General features: G+C 35.3%; 1 protein-coding gene across 1 annotated transcript in view; it reads left to right on the forward strand.

Annotated features, from left to right (window-relative positions):
- The window catches only part of LOC123534596 (uncharacterized), a 59,957-nt gene that overhangs the window by 11,869 nt on the left and 24,863 nt on the right, over positions 1 to 23,225 (forward strand). Inside the window, exons 4-5 of the mRNA XM_053534349.1 lie at positions 9,987 to 10,204; positions 18,391 to 18,491. Coding sequence (XP_053390324.1) covers positions 9,987 to 10,204; positions 18,391 to 18,491 — 319 coding nt within the window. The remainder of the gene's footprint in view (positions 1 to 9,986; positions 10,205 to 18,390; positions 18,492 to 23,225) is intronic.

A 23,225-nucleotide genomic window follows, 5' to 3' on the forward strand; every position in this document is an offset into this window, starting at 1 on the left:
GGACTAATTTTCGTGGATTTCGTGGTTGCGTCAATCCACGAAATTTAATGCCAACGAACATGTAAAATTCCCATTCATTTTATGTTCAAAAATTGAAATCCACGAATTCATATCCCCACGAAATTGCCGTTTTGACTAAAACCACGAAATTTCATGCCCACGAAATTAAATGATTTTACAGTATTCCTTTTAAGGGATCTGTTTTTAGCATCATGCTACCGTAACGGATGTTTAATAAAACAATGATGAAAAATGTGTTTTGTTAGTTTAGGTGCATTCTTAACTATTTTAGAAATATTTAAATTTATTTTACTTAATAAAAGTTAGTATTCTGATTTTTTTCATAATTCATTCAAAGTAGGGTTTTTCTCTTTAAATCATAAGCAAGTGCAGTGCACTCCATGCTATTTAGAAGCATTGGGTACTAATAACAGTACCACTCTCTCTGTTTATATTCTGTTACATGGAGATAACAAAAAAGTAAAACATTAATGGCCTTTAACACAAGTGCTCACATCCCTTTTTGCACACTTCAATAGTCAGAAATTGTGTATATTTTTCTTCATGAAACTGCTACCACTTTTGTTTGCTTTTTTTTTTACTTGTTACATTTTCATTTTAATTATTGTTATTGGGTTTAACGTTACAACATTAGAAGCATAGGTGTCATGGGCGGGCATATGGGTAGTACTACCTATCTTCTGTAAGCCAACTGGATGACCTCTTCACATGAAGAAAACTACGCCCAAAGCAAGATAGGAACCAGTTCCAGTGAGGAGCAGGTAATTCAAAGTCAGCGAACTTAACGGTTTGGCCAAGGATGAAAGAGAAAGGAATTCATAGGTAGGATAGAAACACAACCACAAACAATCGCAGCGACTGCAATAATTGTACATTCCCTGGCCGATGTTGTTTACATGACCTTTATTATTATTTTCATTTACCAGATTTTTATAGCGCTCTTTCCATCTTAAAAATGAACGTTCAAAAGCGCTGATAAACGTTCAAAAGCACTGAATGAACTAATGAATATTCCCCAAAACAGTCTGTGTATGCATGATTTGAAGTCTGAATCAATGTCGGATGTTTTCGTCACGTGACTTACACGTGAGAACAACTGCATAAATATACACACAAAAATTTCATATATGCATTTACGAAACGCAAAAAACAGATCTGAACGGGTAAATAAGTACGCAAAAGGAACATGAAATTCAACATATGCAAATTGTATATTGAAATATTTGAAGCTAAAAAAATCACGTGACCAGCGAAAAATTTTAACCGTTTTAAGTTCCTTATTGTCAAAGGTCAAGTAAGTGGCTTAGTCCGTGCGTGGTCGGTTAGGGCACACCGGTCAAACTGAATGGGTATATGACCTCGCACCAGCCGATCCCTTAAGACAGAATGATTCCATCTCTCGAGTTCAACCAGTGTTCGGTATGTGAACCATGTCCCACTAGGATTTGAACTTTGCCTGACCCGTTGTGATATAAAGGGGCGGTTACTGTTCCCTAGATTTGACTCTGGGTATATCCATTGACTCAAAAATCCAGCCAATAAAGAAAGAAACAAACTAAAAAGTAAAATCCAGCCAATAAACAAGAAATATCTTTAAAAAAGATGGTCGGCGAATTGTAATAAGAAAAGAAGTTTATGAGATTTTCATCTAACATTCATCTTTCATCTAACATTTTTCAAATTGCAAAACTAAACACCGCACTTTAACAATTTAAATGGTTCTCTTTTAATTTTTCACAAATACTCATTTTAATATGCAATCTGAATAAGTCACAAAAGCAAGAAACCTTTTCATATACAGACGACAATTGTAACAAGGAAAATCTTTTGAAAAGCACTTCTCTACATAGAAGACTCTTATCACACCCTTATTCATGTGATGCGCAGACCGTATTCAGCTCTTTCTTTAATTTGATATATGTTGGTATTTGAACAGGTTTTTATCATATTTATTAAACTTACTTATCATTTTGAGATATATCAATATTCTTGCTAAATATACTGAGCGAAAGTTAGCTTTAAAACTGTGAACAGCATCGTTTAGGATAAACGCTTTGTCTACATTTCACTCAGCGTAGCACAATAAGCAGTGTGAAACAAATTGACACTCTCGTCCAATCAGGCAGAGAGTTACATAAATCTTTCATTTTGATAAATTATCTATAATGCATTATCAAGTAGTTTGATTTGCAAACTGAAGTCACGTGACATGGGTCGGTCATGGTCACGAATTCGTTCTTATAACGGCATTCGCCGAAAAAGAACCAAACTTATTAGCCGACAATAGATAATAAAGACCATCTATCAAAATCTCGGGAATCCACTGTTGGAACCTTCCCTAGTGGCAAAGATCGGAATTTGGCCGTCCTTCTGCCTCTTTGTAAATGCACATGAACGTGGATGGGAAAAGACTAATACGACCAACTAAATAAAGAAAAGTGAAAGTTTCACATATGCGATGCGCTGGACAGGAAAGTGCTACCAGAATTGTGAAACGCCCTTAAAGCAGCGCATGACTGATACATCCAGCTCACGAACGGAATATAGCCGACTGGGACCGTGATTAAACACTGGTCCCTTTTACACAAAACATCCAGCTCAAGAACGGAATGTAGCCGTCTGGGACTGTGAATAAACACTGCTTCCTTTCATACAAAAGAAAAAGAGATTATGTATAAGTCGGCAACAACAATCTAATAGGTTTGGGAAAATGCTTACAAAAAGTTTACAGCTTGAATCTCACATAACAACCTATTAAAAGGCATATAATTACAACGTTCGAAATATGTTATAGCCCAATAAAGCCAAAGATATGGGATTATAAAGTTCTGGATAAAAACAAGGGAAGTAATTGAAATAGTCTTAATTTAGTACGGTATAACAAATTATAATACGGTGAAAGTGCGTAGCGTGCAAATAGCATTAACAGACGACTTGAAGTTTACAAGCGAGAAAACCTCGAATTACTTTATAAGTACAGTACTGTATGTTTTGATAGTAATACTTAACGTCAAAATAAAAATGTTGATATGATACAGTGAACAAAACAATATTTTATGGGCGGTAGTCTATTTTTAGATGATGCATATTCATTTCATTAATCTCGATTCCACATTATGACATGTTAGATTTAGGAGTAAGATGGTTTAAACTATATTATTGTTTCTTGTAGGTCTATCATTACGTAGTTATTGTTCCTTCTCAAGAGAAGGAACACTTATGGTGAACATGTCACACTTGACTGAGCATGTTATGGATGCAAGGGTATCATCAAAGGAATCCGATTTCCCGTAGGGCGCCGCCATCTTGGACTCATGCATATTCATTACAAATAGCCTGTAGCCCAATATGTGTTTACGCATAATCAATCTTTATTTCAGTCTTTATAGTGCAATACAATTACTAAAATAACAGAACAACAAGACACAATAATAAAGTTTAAATCATGTAACTCCTCAATTGAATATATTATAGTAAAGAATCGAGATTAATGAAATGAATATGAATATGCATCATTTAAAAATAGACTCCCGTCAAAAAAAAATTTACGTAATGAAATTGTCCCTGGTCACGTGATTTTTTTAGCTTCTAACGTTTCAGATTTGCAGGTGCTTTCTTTTGCGTACTTTTTTACTCTTCCTGGTTTGTTTTTCGAATCGTAAATGCATGTATTAAATTTCTTTGTGTTAAGTGTGCAGGTACTCGCTGGTGTAGTCGCGTGATGAAAATATCCGGAACACAGACTGCAAGACAAATGCTTCCAAATAACAGAATATGTACTGCACTTGCTTATATTAAAAAAACAATTTTGGGTTATGATAAAACTGTTAATACTTAGATTAGTTCTTAATTAAGTTTGCACCAATAATGACAGCACATATTTTTTCTCATTGCATTAAACATTAAACATTTGTAGCATTATGCTAAAACAATATCCTTTAAAAAGAATATTTTATATGCGCTAGAAGGAACCTTTTGGTAAGCTAAATCTTGTATTTCACTAAAGATGGACTTAATATGCGTAAACACACATTGGCATAGAGGCTATTTGTAATGAAAATGCATGAGTGCAAGATGGCGGCGCCCTACGTGTATTCGGATGCCTTTGACGATATTCTTGTACCCAATACCTGCTCATTGAAGTGTGACATGTTCACCATAAGTGTTCCTTCCCTTGAGAAGGAACAACAAGTAATGATTTATTTCAAATAATTTCAAAATAATTAAACATTGACTCTGACCTGTAAAACCAAATTCCGCTGTCAGATTATGTGAACATATGCGTGGAGCGGGTAGATGCTTTCTGTTTGTGTTTCAAGTGTGGAAACTCCGAACAATATACACAATTGCACATGCAAATATTCTTCATGTTAGCAATGTTTTACAACGGAACATGTTTACTGGTACTTTGAATAAGAAAAATATGAAAAAATAAACTTTATCATATAGAAAATATATTTAAAACGACTTTCAAAAATAACATTATAAGCAAAGTTATCGTATTGCCGTATGTTATACATTCTGCATTGAATCCATTTTGCAATGAAGTCGCCAGTTTTACAAATAATGACCTCTTTTGAAAAGAAAACCCTCTTTCTTACGTTCCAAGATACGTTTCACGCCTGTAGTGAACAACTGATGAATGAGAATGTAAAATTCTAAGATTTGAAAAGAGATAAATCAGAAAAAAACATCCAAACTAAGCTATGTTGTGATTTGGGGGTAGGGGTAACGTAATGCAATTTTACGTGCAAATGAATTCGGTGACCCCATAATTTTATTCCTTCATTCGACAGGAAATAAAGTTTTCATAATCATGTCAGTTTTTTGTCAAATTCTATCGTTTGGGTTTTACATGGGTCAAGATTAACGCAAATTTTTTCTTCAAAACTAAACGTCATATTTGTCGCTCTGACGTCACTTTAACGTAAATATCGACTTCAACGTTAACATGATCTCCACAAATTAAACACCATTTCAAAGACATTTTTAAATGAAAATATGATAAGAAACAAGCAAATCGAGACTTGTTATCTGAATAGAACGATTTACGAAAACAGTCTGACAGACGTGAAATCATGGTTCATCAAAAATGGACGTCAATGGTCGTGTTTGAAGGTTTGCAGAGAAAAAAGTTACAGAAATATCAAAAATGTAAAATACGTATTATATGAGGAATATGCTGAATTTTATATGAAACAAAATTTCGAAACGGAACCCAAGAACTTCAAAATAGGCGCATTCCACCTTAAATGAGGTCAGAAACAAGTTCGCTTTGTCAAATTATAAAACAATTGTAAACATTCTAGATACCACATTTTCTACTTGATCATCAAAATTCTTTGTCAGACTGTTTGTCTCTATAAAATGTAGGTGAAGTTCAAAACTAGATAACCCATGATCTTAAACTCGGTCACTAGTTTAAACCATAGAAAAACCTTGTTAACACTCTAGAGGCCACATTTTCCATCTGATCATCTTTAAGCTTTATCAGAATGTTTGTCTTTAAAATCTAGATCAAGCTCAAAACTTTGTAACCTGACGTTTTAAACTGGGTCACTAGGTAAAATCATAGAAACACATCTTGTACTTGATCTTTATAAAACCTTTTCAGAATGTTTGTCTCAATGATATCTAGGTCAAATTCGATACTGTGATATCTAGGTCAAAACAAAGGCCACTAGGTCAAATCATAGACAGACATTGTTAATACCCAGAAATGCACATTTTCTATCTGATCTTCATGAGACTTTGTAGGAATGTTTGTCATTTCAAAAGTTTTGAAAGGTTGTAACTTGATAACTTTGGAAAAAATTAGGTCATTAGATAAAATCATAGAAAAACACTTTGGATGCCACTTTTCCAACTTGAACATCATCTTAGTCAGAATATTTGTCTGTATGAAATTTAGGTTATATCCAAAAGTGGGATACCTGATGTCACAAACGATGTCACTAGGTTGAAAAACTTAGTTAAAGATCTACCTGATTTACATAAAACCTGGTCAAAAACATTTGTCTCTATGAAATCTAAGCAAAATTAGATACAAGGTTATCTAAGGTAAGATTTATGTCTTTTGAGTGATACAGGGCATTCAGGGCCCTCTTGTATTTGGAAAACACAGTTGTTACCATTTGTGGTTCAGTAAATCGTACATATATTCAAGTTCAAGTAGTTATGGTCAGGTGAGCGACTTAGCGACATTTTGGTCCTGTCATTAAATAATTCCATGCGTTGATTCGTTCTATATGATCTATTGGGTTTGCAGCTGGTAGATTGTAGTTTCAGAGTTGTCCGTCCCGTCCGAAGTCATATCTGTAACATGGTTTGGAGTATTTAAATCAAACTTGGTAGAAATAATAACTAATTTAAGGAAATGCCACCCTACAAGTTTCCGTCAGATTGCATCAATAAGACGAGATTAATTGGCCTTTGTACATGTTGATATGTTATATATATATACATGTATAGTGTTTTTATTTCCAATTTCTGTCCGTCTGCACTCATATATATAAGACATTGTTAGTAGTATTTTAATAAAACATGGTAGAAATGTTAACACTGGTAACGAAATGTGTCCCTGCAATTTTCAGTTGGATAGCTTGAAGAGGATAAGATTTTTGTGTTTGTTTGTTTTTGGTTTAACGCCGTTTTTCAACAGTATTTCAGTCATGTAACGGCGGACAGTTAACCTAACCGGTGTTCCTTGATTTTGTACCAGTACAAACCTGTTCTCCGCAAGTAACTGCCAACTTCCCCACATGAATCAGAGGAGAAGGACGAATGATTTCAGACACAGTGTGTTTTATCAAATCGTCAGAGAGAACATACGCCCCGCCCGAGGATCGAACTCACGACCCCGCGATCCGTAGACCGACGCTCTACCTATTGAGCTAAGCGGGCGGGTAGGACAAAGATTTACCCCCCCCCCCCCCCCCCCTCCTTTGTTCTTACATATATGGTACATAAATAGTCAATTTTCTGTGCATCTGGAGTCATACCTCAGATGTGGTTAAATGAATTTCAATAATACATTGTAGAAAAGTTGAATGCTGTAGATAAATACGACCCTGAAAGTGTGAGACAGAATGCTTGAAAACACAACTTTGTACTATATATTATTTAACTAATAGTATCTGTCCGTCCGGAGTCATTATGTATCTCAGAGACAATTTGAAGAATTTTGATAAAACTTAATAATAATTTTAAATGTAATATGGAAATTTAGCCCTACCAGTTTCAGGTGAATTGCTTGAGGAACATATGAATTATGGCTCTTAGTACTTATGTAATGTTTACTATATAGGGTATTTCTTTGCAAATTTAATGTCATTGTTAAGTCTATGTGTTGCTATGACATGTTCTGAGCTTTCTTTAAAAGTGTTTTTCAGCATGCTTTCTGGTCAGTGGGGTCGCTGTTAATTAATATAGAAAATTGTTTCTGTTCAATAACGTCTGTAAAGAATAGAGTATTGCAATTAAACTTTGAATTAAAGAAGCGTGCATGGAGGCGATAGTCAATGTATGTAGCATCATCTAGTTGTCCTCTACCAAGTTTGTCCAAATCGTTTCCCTATGGTCAAATATGGCCCCGCCCTGGGGTCACATGGTTTATATAGACTAATACAGGGGATAACTTTGAAAATCTTCTTGTCCAAATCCACAGGGCCTAGGACTTTGATATTTTGTATGTGACATCATCTATTGGTCCTCTACTAAGATTGTTCAAATTACTCCGCTGGGGTAAAATATGGCCCCACCCAGGGGGGTCACATGATTTAAATAGAATTATATAGGGAAAAACTTTGAAAAACCACAAAATCTAGGGCTTTGATATTTGTAATGTAGCATCATCTAGTGGTTCTCTACCAAGTTTGTTTAAATTATCCCCTAGGGTCAAATTTGGCCCCGCCCCGGGGATCACATGGTTTATATAGACATATATAGAGAAAAACCTTAAATATCTTCTTGTCCATAACCTACAACATTTAAACAACAACTTACAACCTTCAAATTTGGACCACATGCATAGTTTTGTGCTGAAATGAACTGTGACATTTATTGTGACCTAGTGATCTACTTTCACATTTCTGTAGCTTCAGCCTTCAAATTTTGACCACATGCATCGGTTTGTGTACCAAAATAAACTTTGACCTTGACATTAACCTAGTGACCTACTTTCACATTTTTGAAGGTACAGGCTTCACATTTGGACAACATGCATAGCTTTGTGTTCCGAAATAAATTTGACCTTGATTTTGACCTAGTGCCCTACTTTCACATTTCTCGAGCTACAGCCTTCAAATTTGAACCACTTGCAAAGTTTTGTGTACCAAAACGAACTTTGACCTTGAGATTGACCTAGTGACATACTTCCACATTTCTCAAGCTACAAACTTCAAAATTGAAGCACATGCATGGTTTTGTGTACCGAAATGAACTTTGACATTGAAATTGATCTAGTGACCTACTTTCACATTTCTCAAGCTAAAGCTTTCACATTTGGACCGCATGCATGGACCACATACACAGTTTTGAACTTTGACCTTGACTTTGACCTTTAGCTAGTCTTGAAATTTGGAATATTCAAACATGGCATAATATCGGGCGCCAAGATCAGCCTTTGATCTCTTGTTAATTTTGTCTTCTGGCAGTTTCTGTAACCACTTTGTTCAGTTCTGCTTATTGTGTTCTCGTTTAGGGCAAATCCATTATTTTATCTGGGGACCATACGCCGCTTTTCATGGTATTGCACTCTGTGCATAATTTAATCTTCCATGTGCATTGTCGTATGAATACATCTGCGGATGTCTCTAATTTATTTGTTTGTTTTGGGTTTAACGCCGTTTTCAACAGTATTTCAGTCATGTAACAGCGGGCAGTTAACCTAACCAGTGGTCCTGGATTCTGTACCAGTATAAACCTGTTCTCCGCAAGTAACTGCTAACTTCCCCACATGAATTATCAGAGGTGGAGGACGAATGATTTCAGACACAATGTCTTTTATCAAATCGTCATGGAGAACATACGCCCGCCCGAGGATCGAACTGGCGACCCCGCGTTCCGTAGACCAACGCTCTCCCTACTGAACTAAGCGGGCGGGCTATGTCTCTGAATTACATTCTGGTACTTATAACATGTGTATATGTTGAGTTCTACTCAACCCGGGGCTAGAAGGCGTGGACTGTAGCTTGCACTTCCACTACCGTCCATGAACATGCTCAATCAAACCGTGCCTACAACATTTTCGTTTATGTCGTGTAGGGCAACCTCTGGTTTTCCACATTGTTTTTTCATTAGATGTATTTTTGGGTTGCTTGAGTCATGGCTAAGATCATAGTTATTGAAAATAGAAGCCAACCCTGGTAAATAAGTAGTTTTCATAGAGACCAATGGTTTTGTTTTATTTTGGTTAGCTTGGGTTAAGGTCATTGTTATCAAATATAGAAAAATGATTTTCGATCAAACATTTAGTAAGGGGTGATTAGCTTTCAAAAAGACGGTAATTCAGTTGCATTTAATTGTGATTTTTTGCAGGCGGAGAATGTTCTTTTAACGGTGATTCCTTTATTCCGTTTGGCGGGGGATACCACTTAACTGAATTTGCGTGTGCAAATTGCGACAATCCATATTACAGACATTACAGTTGAACATGATTAAAAGAATAACTATGAGTCTCATTTAAAATGAAATTAACAAAACACTTTAGTTTCTCAGTTTTACTCAGTTAGTAATACATACCCAAATTATAAGAAAACAGTGTGATCATTTATGATAATTCCTTATGTACAAGAACAACTAATACCTCTCCCAACTTTATAGTTATGGAGAACCAGTGCAAATGATCGCAAGTCTCATTCAAAATCTATAATTCTTAGAATTTTTCTTTTTGTCAGATTTTTGTATTAAATTCATGAAATATATGTAATTACAAAGGCTGTATTTGTTATTTATTTCTTTTTCAGAGGACTGATATTACACATGGATATTAAATCCTTAAATATTGTCCTTGACCAAAATCTAAATGCAAGGATAATTGATTTTGGGCTAGCACGTGAGATGAAACATGGTCATGACCATACAAGTACTACAAGTTTACACTATTATGCTACGCCAGGGTATGATAAACTGACACAACAGCAGATTCTAGGGAAACATGATGACTATCGTTATTTTGGTGTTGGTGAGCTAACAACATTCCTTCTTTTAACGAACTGTTGTAGCTCAACTGAACACAATATGCTCAAGGTGAGCTTTTGTGATCACTTTGTGTCCGTTATTCGTAGTCGCGAGTCGTCAACAACTTGACTGATAAGTCTAGAGGTGAAAATGCTTGGATGTTTGGTCAGAATGTTACCTGCAATAAGATATCGGTCGAGGGTCAAAAACTAGGTCACTTGGTCAATAAACAGGTTAACCTTGTTAAGTTGTTACATGGACAAAAGTGTGAAAACTAGGTCACCAGATCAAGTCATTGAAATCAATTTCAAATTTCAAATAATTTGAGAGCAATGTTTCTCTGGTGTCCCTCTACAAATCACTTTTATTAAAGAACTTGGCTTCTAGGGACAGGTTTAATTATCCCTATATGGCAATATCACCCATTCAATGGCAACGGAAAGGAATTTTTTAAGAAATAGTCTCACTAAAAGCTGGTTCGTTTTTTTTCGCTCATCTTCGTGCTCAGGTAAGCTTTTCTGATCACCCTGTGTCTGTCGTCCGTCGTCTTCCGTCGTCCGTCGTCTATCGTCAACAATTTGAATGTTAACACACTAGAGGTCACAATTTTGGCCCAATCTTAATAAAACTTGGTCAAAATGTTAACCATGATGATCTTTAGGTCAAGTTTTAATCTAAGTTAGGTACGGTTAAACTAGGTCACCAGATCAAATCAAAGGAAAAGCTTGTTAACACTCTAAAGGCCACGTTTATGACTGTATCTTCATGAAACTTGGTCAGAATGTTTGTCTGGATGATTTTTTGGCCAAGTTTGAATTTAGGTTATGTTTGGTGTAAAACTAGGTCACCAGGACAAATCAAAGGAAAAGCTAGTTAACACACTAGAGGCCACATTTATGACCATATCTTAATGAATCTTGGTCAGAATATTAATCTTAATGATATTTAGGTCTAGTTAAAATCTGGGTTAGGTGAGGTCAAAAATAAGACACCATGTGAAATCAATGAAAGGCTAGCTAACACTCTATACGCCGCATTTATGACTATATCTTAATTAAACTTTGTGAGACCGTTAATCTTGATGATCTTTAGGTCAGGTTTAAATCTAGATTAGGTTGGGTCAAAAACTAGGTCACCAGGTCAAATCAAAGGAAAAGCTTTTAAACACTCTAAAGGCCACATCTGTGGAATTTAATCAGAATGTTTATCTTGATGATTTTTAGGTTGAGTTCAAATATGGGTCATGTGGGATTAAAAACTAGGTCACTTGGTCAAATCAAAGGAAAAGATTGTTAACACTGTAGAGGCCACATTTATGACTGCATCTTCATGAAACTTTATCAGAATGTTAATGTCGACGATTTTTAGGTCAATATATAATCTGGGTCATGTGGGGTCAAAAATTAGGACACCAGAGCAAATCAAAGGAAAAGCTAGTTAACACTCTAGAGGCGACATTATGACCATATCTTAATGGAACTTGGTCAGAACGTTAATTATGATAATCTTTAGGTCAAGTTCGAATCCGGGTCATGTTGAATGTGACTTAATGACCTACTTTCTTGTTTTTAGCTCACCTGAACTCAAAGTGCTCAAGGTGGGCTTTTGTGATCGCCATATGTCCGTCGTCGTTCTTCATCGTCTTTAGTCGTCCGTCGTCGTCGTCCGTCGTCAACAATTTGAATGTTAACACTCTAGAGGTCCCAGTTTTGGCCCAGTCTTAATTACTCTTGGTTAAATGTTTTTCTCAATAAATTCTTGGACGAGTTTGATATTCGGTCATCTGGGACAGAAACTATGTCACCATGTCAAATCAAAGGAAAATATTGTTAACACTGTAGACGCCACATTTTTGACACTATCTATATGAAACTTTGTCAGAATATTAATCTTGATTATTTTCAGGCCAAGTTTAAATCTGGGTTAGGTTGGGTCAAAAACTTGTTCACTAGGTCAGATCAAAGGAAAAGCATGTTAACACTCTACAGGCCACATTTATAATAATATCTTGATGAAACTTGGTCAGAATATTAATTTTGATGATCTTTAATTCAAGTTTAAATCTGTGTTAGGTGTACTCAAAAACTAGGTCACCAGGTCAAATCAAAGAAATAGATAGTTAACACTCTAGAGGCCACATTTATGACCATATCTTAATGAAACTTGGTCAGAATGTTAATTTTAATGATCTTTAGGTCAAGTTTAGATCTGGGTTAGGTGGGGTAAAAAACTAGGTCACAAGGTCAAATCAATGAAAATGCTAGTTTACACTCTAGAAGCCACACTTAAGACTGTATCTTCATGAAACTTGGTCAGAATGTTAACATTGATGGTCTTTAGGTCGAGTTCGAATCTGGGTCATGTGGACCTACTAACCTACTTTCTTGTTTTTTAAGCTACAGACTTGAAATTAAAATGACTTTCATTAACCATGAATGTGATCTACTGACCTATTTTCTTATTTTTTAAAATGCAGCCTTGGAATTTGGATGACATGTACAGTTTTGCAGACTGATCTTAAAACTGAATTTCAGTGACCATGATGATGACCTACTGTCCTACTTTCTTGTTTTTAAGATACAACCTTGAAATTTATATGTCATGTACACCGATCTTAAAACTGACTTTCAGTGACCATGAATGTGACCAACTTAGCACCTACTTTCTTGTTTTTTAAGATACAGTCTTGAAATTTGGATGGCGTGTACAGTTTTGCATACCGATCTTAAAATTAACTTTCAGTGACCATGAATATGATCTGCTGACCTATTTTCTTGTTTTTGAAGATACAGCCTTGAAATTTGGAAGACATGTACAGTTTTGCAGACTGATCTTTAAACTGAATTTCAGTGACCATGAATATGACCTACTGACCTACTTTCTTGTTTTAGCTCACCTGAGCTCAGGTGAGTTTTTGTGATCGCTCGATGTCCGGCGTCCGTCGTCTGTCGTCTGTCTGTCGTCTGTCGTCTGTCATGCGATAGAGGCTGTATTTTTCAACTGATCTTCATGATATTTGGTCAGAATGATTACCTTGATGCAATCTAGGCCGAGTTTGAAAATGAGTCATCTTGGATCAAAAACTAGGTAACCAGGTCAAATCAAAGAAAAACTTTGTGTATGCGATAGAGGTTGTATTTTTCAACTGATCTTCATGAACTTTGGTCAGAATGATTGCCTAGAGGTCAGAGACCACCAATTCAAAAAAGTACAGGGAACTTACTGGGAATGAGGTAAGTGTATACCTGGGAATAAGGTAACGTCTGTGCGTTCTGCTTGGTCAGTCATGTAAACAAACCCAGGAAGTGATTATTTTTTCAAAATTGATTTTTTTTTCACTGCATTTACAGTATTTTATTATACATTGTGACAAAATTTGCTACATTTTTTGTGTATTGAAAAAAGTTTTATCAAACGAATTTCTCCCGCCATGTCAGTGATGTAAACAGGGTGTCATCTCATTCACACGAAAATTACTTAAATAAAGTTTCAATATTCATATGTTTTTCGTCCGATATTTTGGTAGAACTAAGATAGTTCTTGAAAAACTTGTAATTAGATATACATGTTTCGATGTATGGAAGGCCGTGCACGCCATAATGTTACAAAGTAAGTCTATTGGAAAACAATTGGTGGTCTCTAACCTATATGAAATCTAGGACGAGTTTGAAAATGAGTTATCTCGGATCAAAAACAAGGTCCCTAAGTCAAATGTATGCGATAAGGGCTGTATTTTCCGATCGACCTTCATAAAATTTAATCGGAATGATTGCTTTGACGAATGCTAGATCGGATTCGAATATAGGTCATTTGAGGTCAAAAACTAGGTCACTAGGTCAAATCATAGAAAAATCTTGTGTATGCGATAGAGACTGTATCTTTCAATTGATTTTCATGAAATTTAGTCAGAATGATTGCCTTGATAAAATCTAGGCTTAATTTGAATATAGGATATCTGGGATTAAGAAGTAGGTCACTAGGTCAATTTTAAGAAAAACCTTGTGTATGCGATAGAAGCTATATTTTTCCATTGATCTTTATGAAATTTAGTCGGAATGATTGCCTTGATAAGATCTAGGTCACGGTTGAATATGGGTTATCTCGGGTCAAAATCTAGGTCACTAGGTCAAATAAAAAAACCTTTTGTATCTGATAGAAGCTATATTTTTCAATTGATCTTCATGAAATTTGGTCGGAATGATTGCCTTGATAAAATCTAGGTCAAATTTATATATGGGTCATCTGGGGTCAAAAACAAGGTCACTAGGTCAAATCAAATAAAAACCTTGTGTATGCGATAGAGGCTGTATTTTTTAATTGCTCTTCATGAAATATTGTCAGAATGATTGCCTTGATGAAATCTAGGTCAAGTTTGAATATGGGTCATCTAGGATCAAAACCTTGGTCACTAGGTCATATATAAGAAAATGCTTTTTTAAACTCAACAGACCACATTTTAAGTCCAATCTTGATGAAAATTGGCCAAAATATATGTTTCCATGAAATCACTAAGTCAAACATGTTTACAGTGTTATGGTATGTTTCTCAGGTGAGCAACCTAGGGCCATCTTGGCCCTCTTGTTTTAAGATAAAGCATTAAAATTTATATGTCATGTACATGTACAGCTTAGCATACCAGTCTTAAAACTGGCTTTCAGTGACCATAAATGAGACCAACAGACCCACTTTCATGTTGTTTTTTTATACAGCCTTAAAATTTGGATGACATGTACATTTTTGCATACTGATCTTAAAATTGACTTTCAGTGACTATAAATATGACCTACTGACCTACTTTCTTAATATATCAGAATCAGTTTGCATTTACATGTAGTTCATATCACTCAGGTGAGCGATCCAGGTTCATCATGACCCTCTTGTTAAATAATTTTACAGAAATGCTCTTTTGCTGACCGTCTACAAAAATCCCTTCAAGTCATTTTGTTTTGTCACATGGCCGACAGGGCGGGTCTAGTTTTATCTATAGAGTTATACAGAAATGCTTGGCCGAATCACATCATTGATCCTTGACTGTCTTAGTACAAGAAATCCGTCCATATAAAAGGTCGAATTGTGTACATTCTGTGAAAAGTATGAAACTTTGCCTGGTAATAGGTAAAAATATGCTTATTTGTGACCTGCTAGAGATAGCGGATGAACAGTGTCTTTGGCCCTCTCAAATATTACTACGATAGGAAAGGAAGTTTCAACTAGTCGTATGTCGCGACAAGGCCATGTCTATGAAATTACTACATGTGGTTTACACACCAGAGAACATACAATGATTACATAGCATATCTCTTGCCACTTCATATGAGAAAATTGTGTAATATGTCAAGCCACTAACCGAAAAAAAGAACCAGTTCATTGTTCGCAAAAAAAAAATGTTACAGCATATTTCGGAATTATGAACTAAAGTTGGACCCTACTGATATTTGTTATCTCATTTAGAGAACTTAATCACGGTAGATATCATGTTTCTTTACATAGAACTACACTCAACCATTCAAGAAGGTTACGCGTCATCCTCTGAGATGTTGCCGCCTTTTCAGCAATAATCCTGACTTATTTCGTAAATTTTCTACAACGATGTTTGTGATTAATTGAAAAATAAAAATGAATTTCCGGGTCTTGCCAGCTTGGGTAATTTGCGGTCAGAAACAAAGTCGGATCTACTGTCAGTACTTGAGAATCTGTTCATTAGTGCAAAGTCAACTAAAACATCCATAATGCAGAGTTATTGGATGGAGATGAAACTTGAACTGAAAACGAGGCAAGGAATTAACTATGATCTGTTGTAGAAATACGAGATCGGGTGTGCATTTCCGCAGAAAATCCATACCCTCAGATTTTATAATAGACGTCTTAAATTTTTTGTCCATACACTAGATTTATTTACCCAATGTAATTGTTAAATATGTTTAAGAAGCATATTTTACAAATATATACTGTCATGTAACATTTCAAACTTTTCACACAAAACGCCCAATTAACGCCAAGATTTTCATTGAAAACTTATTTTATGGCGGCCATCTTAAATTTTGTTTGCCATATTGAATTTATCTATCCGATGTCAGTGTTACCATTGTTTTACAAATGTATGTAGGATAATGCAATGTTTCATTATTTTTTCACACATTATGCCCAATTGAAGTTTCGAATTTCGTGGAAAATGATTTTGTGGTGGCCATCTTGGGTTTATGCTACAATATTGGACTTTTTCTGTTTGCATATAGAGCTTATTTGTAGCTTAATATTAGCTTATATCATGATGCTTGCTTTCATTATTTTCTCGCCATATGCAAAGCTAGAGCGTTTTCTTATAAAAATCTTAATCATGGTGGCCATCATGAATTTTGGTGGCCATTTTGAATATTCACAACCTGCTTCCCAGGCGTAAATGAAGCATAGTACATCTTTTTACAATCATACCAAGTTTCATACATTTCCCAGACAGTGCACAATTGTTTCACAAGTTTCTTTCACTAACATGGAAGCTTTAAATACAGATATTAATATTTGAAAGCATTCATAAGTTATAGATTTCCAGACAGTTTTTAAATTACATAACCTTTTTAAACTATATAACCTTTTCATGAATTATTTTATATATAGTTATGATTTGTATACATTATTAAAATGCCCCCTCCCTCTTTCCCTACCAACTTTTTTAGAAGAAGATGTTGTATTGGGATGCAATGTGTTTTGTGAAAAATGTCTATAGGCAGGAATGGTAGTAACACTTTTACAATTTCTAGTTCAAAAAGTTCTGCTTTGCTGCTTTTATGGGCTGCCGCGGTAAACATAGAAAAAACATTAACTTAACTTTTAATGAACTGCCTAATTGATCATGACTAAGCTTAGTAGCATTCTTGTTAGGTCCTCTCTCTTCGAAATTGTCTAATGAACCACTTTTTCGATTCATCAACAAATTTGGTCTGTACGGTCTTCTCTTTTTTTTTTAGCCAGAGCTAACAATTAAACAATTTATTCACATGACTTGCTTGATAGATCACTACAAAAATTGGTCTGAAGCACCTTCAAAGTATCTTCAGATGGTTCTGCTTGACTCCTTATACCAAAACTAAGCATAAAAAAGAACTGTAAATGATTTCTTCTCATGAACCACTTGATGCATCTTCACCAAACTTGGTCTGTAGTATCCTCAAAATTGTTTAAACAACTTCTCTGATGAACCACTTTCTGTATTATTAAACATTTCATCTGTAGCATCTTTGTGTGGTTTTCCCGTTGGTTTTGCTGAACCCCCTTAAGGAACCACAAGAACTAAAAATAGAAAATTAACCTGCAAATGACACTTTTTCACGAACCTCTTGACTTGACAGCAATGTGGCGGCTGTAAAAAGTCTTCCCGTACTTGGATTCAATGTTGTTATATTTTCTTGTCCTTTTGGATCACGGAGTCAACTCAATACATGTATAACAGAGTTCGGCTTAAGCCTGCAGGCGTTAGATGTGTTGCACTTTCCATTACCTTTCATGAACAGACTTGAGTCAAACTGAGTCTGCTATTATTTTGCTTGGTTGCATTTTATGCGTCCAAATGATTTTCTTACAGATTTTATTGGTATCTACCATCTATTATATTTGTTCAAATAATCCCGCTTGGCCACTTTTGTAGTCTGCGACAGCAAAAAAAAATGAAAACAACTTTGAATAATTTTTAATTATCTGCCTGATGGGTGTTTACAAACTTGGTTCACGGTCTTTCTCAGGTGAGCATCATAGGCCCAACTGGACCTCTTGTTTGCTAAAACAAACTTTACAGAGATACATATCTGTTAAATAAGGGTACTTTTCATTGCCCATTAACCTGTAGGTGATTTTTTATTGCCAGGCTGTACTTCCTTTACTTGCTCTGATATCTCTTGTATTAACTTTGTTCACTTTTACATGGTTTTAAGTAAAAACATTAGACATTGTCTTGCATATAATAATTAGTATCATTGCCAAATATTTGGCCCTAATCTGATAAGCGTTGGAATCGTCTGGCTGTGTTGCTGTTAATGAGAATGACTACCGATGCCTTTAATGCACAAAACATATGAAATCATAGTTTCAGCGCAAAGCTATTGTAACTGCACATAAAAAAAACAGATACGGAAGTTTCTATATAGAAATGTTCATGAACTTTCTAATTTGTAACGATTTAAATGCTCTTTATTGCAGTTATGCGAGAGCTTCTAACCGGTAGAAAACCGTCCATTGAAGGATGTCCAGAAGCGACGTTAAAGGATCAATCTGTAACTAAGATTAAAAGAGCATCAATGGTATGAAGCAACCTTTTATATAAAGCTATACATTTAATCCGTCTGTGTCATTGATAGAGATATGGAGTTGATAATTGTACTGTAATGAAACCTCACACAATGCGTGCCAGTCATCACACAAACTGAATATTACTCTTGTTGAATTTAATGTAAACCATGACCAACTTTTCAGCATAGAAAATATTGTTAAAGTTTTAGATGTAACCATCAAGCTATATCTGAGTAACAGCTATTATGTATTTGAATTTTACTTCACTCAATGATTTCTAGTTATCAGATTTACTAAAGTAACCCGGTTAGATAAATCTAGGTTGATTCTGATACAGATTTTTGCTCTTTTTTCACTGGGAAAATATTCCTAAAGCTATGGGTGCTGTATTTTAGGTGAGCTATTGTGATCACGTTGTGTCCCTCGTCCGTCGTGCGTCCGTCGTCAATAATTGTGTTTAAAAGACATCTTGTCCAAAATCACTAAAGGGATTTTGATGAAACTTGGCATGAATGTCCATTGGATAGTCGTCTACCAAAGATATACAGACAGTTCCACTTGGTTTCAAATCGGGGCCGCCAGAGCTAAAAATAGATAAATCTTCAAACGATATATCCTCCTAAACCAATGGTCCGATTTTGAAATAATTTCGCACAAATGGTTCTTATGTCACCCTCTACCAAGATTATTCAAATTGTATCTATTTGTCAAAAAACCAAGGGGCATGGTCACTTTTCCCTATATGTATATAGTGGAAATTTGAAAAATCTTCTTTTGTAAAACTGCAGGACCGATTTTAGAATGATTGTACACAAATGGTCCTTGTGTGACCCTCTACCAAAATTGTAAAAATTATTTTGATTCGTCAAAACACATGGCCGCCAGAGGGCGTCGTCACTTTTTCTATATGTGTTTAGTGAAAACTTTAACAGTCTTCTTATTAGAAACTGCTTGCCCGATTATAGAATAATTTTACTCAAATAGTCCTTGTGTGACTCTCAACCAAGCTTGTTCAAATTATACCGATACGTGAAAAAACATGGCCGCCAGGTGGCGTGGTCATTTTTCCCAATATGTATATAGTGGAAATTAAAAAAATCTTCTTGTGTGAAACTGCTTTCCCGATTTTAAAATAATTTTACACAAATAGTCCTTGTGTGACTCTCTACCAAGATTTTTCAAATTATTTTGATTCGTGAAAAAAACATGGCCGCAAGAGGGTGTGGTCACTTTTCCCTATATGTATATAGTGGAAATTTAAAACATATTCTTGTGTGAAACTGCTAGACTAATTTTAAAATAATTTTACACAAATAGTCCTCGTGTGACCCTTTACCAAGTTTGTTCAAATCATTTTGATTCGTAAAAACATATAGCCGCCAGAGGGCGTGGTCACTTTTTCCTATATGTATATAGTGGAAACTTTAAAAATGTTCTTGTGTGAAACTGCTAGCCCGATTTTAAAATAATTTAACACAAATGGTTCTTATGTGACCTTCTACAAATATTGCTCAATTTTTTCTGTTTCGTCAAGAACCATGTCCGCCAGAGGGCTTTTTCATTTTTCATCAACAATTTCTTTAAACAATATTTCCTCCAAAACCAGGGAATGGATTTTGATTAAATTTTACACAAATGTTCTCTTTCAAAGTTGTGCAAATGGTTCCGGTTCATAGAACATATGGGTCTTTTGGTTAAAAATAGGTTTTTAGCTATCAGGCTTTAAAAATCCTTTTATCTAGAGCTTTAACATTTGGTATTTGATATAAGGGGTTGACTCTCTACCATAATTACCCTAAAGTAAAAACAATGGCCACGTCCCTGCGTCTGACATGGACTATAGGCTTTTATATAAGAAACTTTGAAAATCTCCTTCTCTTTGAATCAATAATGGCTAGGGCCTTGCTTTATGGCATATGATATCAGATTTATAATTTCTACCGTAACTATTCAAATTATTGCCCTAGGTTTAACACTATGTGTGAAATGTATATACTATAAGCTAACATAGAAGAAACCTAAGTCTGTACTAATACAAACACACTTGAAGCCTTGTACACAGACGAGCGCTTTAGGATCAATGCCCCACTTGTTTCTTCTTCACACATATAACAATTACATACATAAACATTTTAAACATACTAACTCTTATTGGACTATAATGACCTATGACAATCACCTTTTGTTTTTGCAATTGTACGATGTATTGTTATGAAATATAACTTAATTTAAAAGAGAGAAAAAAGAAGACAAAACATGGAATGAGCGAGTGAAAGAAAAGATGTCTGATATAAAGCTCGCAGTTATAACTTCTGACTTGGAGTTATATGATGTAGTATATGCTCCTTAACTACTGTACTTTTCCTTTTTATGACAAGTTTAGCATTTTTCAAATTCAGACCAGATGGCTTTATGTTGAGTTAATAGGCTGCTTATCAGTGTTATAATTTCATTTTATAGTTTTATTCTTATTTTAAGATAAGTTATACAGTTTTCAAAATTGAGCGTGTTTTCTTTTTTTTACTAATCTAGATCAAGTTCAGAACTGTAATACCTCAGGTCAGATCATAGAAAAACCTTGTTATTACTCTAGAGGTCACATTTCCCATTTGTTTTATTTATTTATTGTACCACCACTCCTGAACATCGAAGTGTTAAGGGGGAGGCTATACTGGTTTCAGGTTATCTGTCCGTTCGTCCGTCCGTCTGTCTGTAGACACGATATTGTGTGCACCATTACTCCTCTTCGCCTTGACACAATTAAATGAAACTTCTCACAAGTGATCAGTAAAAATAGTAGTTGCATGTGAGATTCTTTCTGAAAAAAAAATCTGCACAGTTATGGGACTATGTTTTTTGTTACTATACTATATACATAGTCTGCATATGCAATCTTGTGCGCGCCTTATCTCCCGAACTATTGCACACAATTTAATGAAACTTCACACAAATGATCAGTACCAACCTTACTTGTGCATGGTGCATGTTAGATTTTAGCTCACCTGAGCAATGCTCAGGTGAGTTTTTCTGATCACTCGATGTCCGGCGTCCGTCGTCTGTCGTCTGTCTGACTATCTGTCGTCTGTCAACATTTAGCTTTTGTATGCGATAGAGGCTGTATTTTTCATCTGATCTTCATGAAATTTGGTCAGAATGATAACTTTGATAAAATCTAGGCCGTGTTTGAAAATAGATTATCTGGGGTCAAAAACTAGGTCACTAGGTCAAACCAAAGAAAAACATTATGTATGCGATAGAGGCTGTATTTTTTAATTAATCTTCATGAATTTTGGTCAGAATAATTAACTTGACAATATCTAAGCCAAGTTCGAAAATGGGTTATCTGGAATTGAAAACTAGGTCACTAGGTCAAATCAAAGAAAAACGTTTTGTATGTGATAGAGGCTGTATTTTTCAATTAATCTTCATGAAATTTGGTCAGAATGATTGCCTTGATAAAATCTAGGCCATGTTTGAAAATGGGTTATCTGGAGTCAAAAGCTAGGTCAATAGGTCAAATCAAAGAAAAACCTGGTGTATGCGCTAGAGGCTGTATTTTTCAATTAATCTTCATGAATTTTGGTCAGAATATTTGCCTTGATAAAATCTAGGTAAAGTTTGAGTATGGATTATTTGGGTTCAAAAAGTAGGTCACTAGGTCAAATCAAATGAAAAGCTTGTATAGGCGATAGAGGTAGTATTTTTCAATTGTTCTTCCTGAAATTAAGTCATAATGATAACCTTAATGAAATCTAGGAGGAATTTGAAAATGGGTCATCTGGGGTCAAAAAGTAAGTCACTGGGTAAAATCAAAGAAAAACCTTGTGTATGTAATAGAGGCTGTATTTTTCAATTAATCTTCATGAAATTTGGTCAGAATAAATGCATTGATAAAATCTAGGTCAAGTTTCAAATCAAAGAAAACCATTGTGTATGCGATAGAGGCTATATTTTTCAATTGATCTTCATGAAATTAGGTTAGAATGATAGCCTTGATGAAGTCTAGGTTGAGTTCGAATATGGGTCATCTGGGGTCAAAAACTAGGCCACTAGGTCAAATCAAAGAAAATACTTATTTATACTCAAGATTATTTGCTCCAATTTTAATGATAATTGGTCAGAATTCTTTTTATCCATGAAATCACTAGGTCAAACATGTTTACGCTGTTATGGTGTGTTATGGTGTGTTTCTCAGGTGAGCGACCTAGGGTCATCTTGGCTCTCTTGTTTAGAAAAAAATTCTGCAGCGTTATGGTGTAATGGTCAGATTTTTCCCGAGTCATTTTTCCCCGGGGAAAAAACAACTGATTGATTCTTTCCCCGAGGAAAAAATCAACCGGTTGGTTTCCCCTCCCCCTCTCTGGTTGGTTCCCCCCACCCCACCTAGTTTTTGTGCATAAACAAGGGAGAAAAAAGCAGCTGGTTGTTTTTTCCCGTAGTTTTTGTGCATAAACAAGGGAGAAAAAACAACTAGTGGTTCTCAAGTTATGAATTGGATACGGTTGTCCATGATCAAGTTATTGATCGGAAATGGTTTTCCATGTTCAGGCCCCTGTGGCCTTGACCTTTAACAACGTGGCCCCAAAGTCAGTAGGGTTCATCTACTCTGCATGACCAACCAATCATCCTATGAAGTTTCAACATTCTGGATCAAGTGGTTCTCAAGTTACTGATCGGAAATTACTTTCCATGTTAAGGCCCCTGTGACCTTGACCTTTAACAGAGTGACATCAAAATCAAGAGGT

The sequence above is a fragment of the Mercenaria mercenaria genome, unplaced genomic scaffold (genome assembly GCF_021730395.1).
Source record: "Mercenaria mercenaria strain notata unplaced genomic scaffold, MADL_Memer_1 contig_3605, whole genome shotgun sequence".
Classification (NCBI taxonomy): Eukaryota; Metazoa; Mollusca; class Bivalvia; order Venerida; family Veneridae; genus Mercenaria; species Mercenaria mercenaria.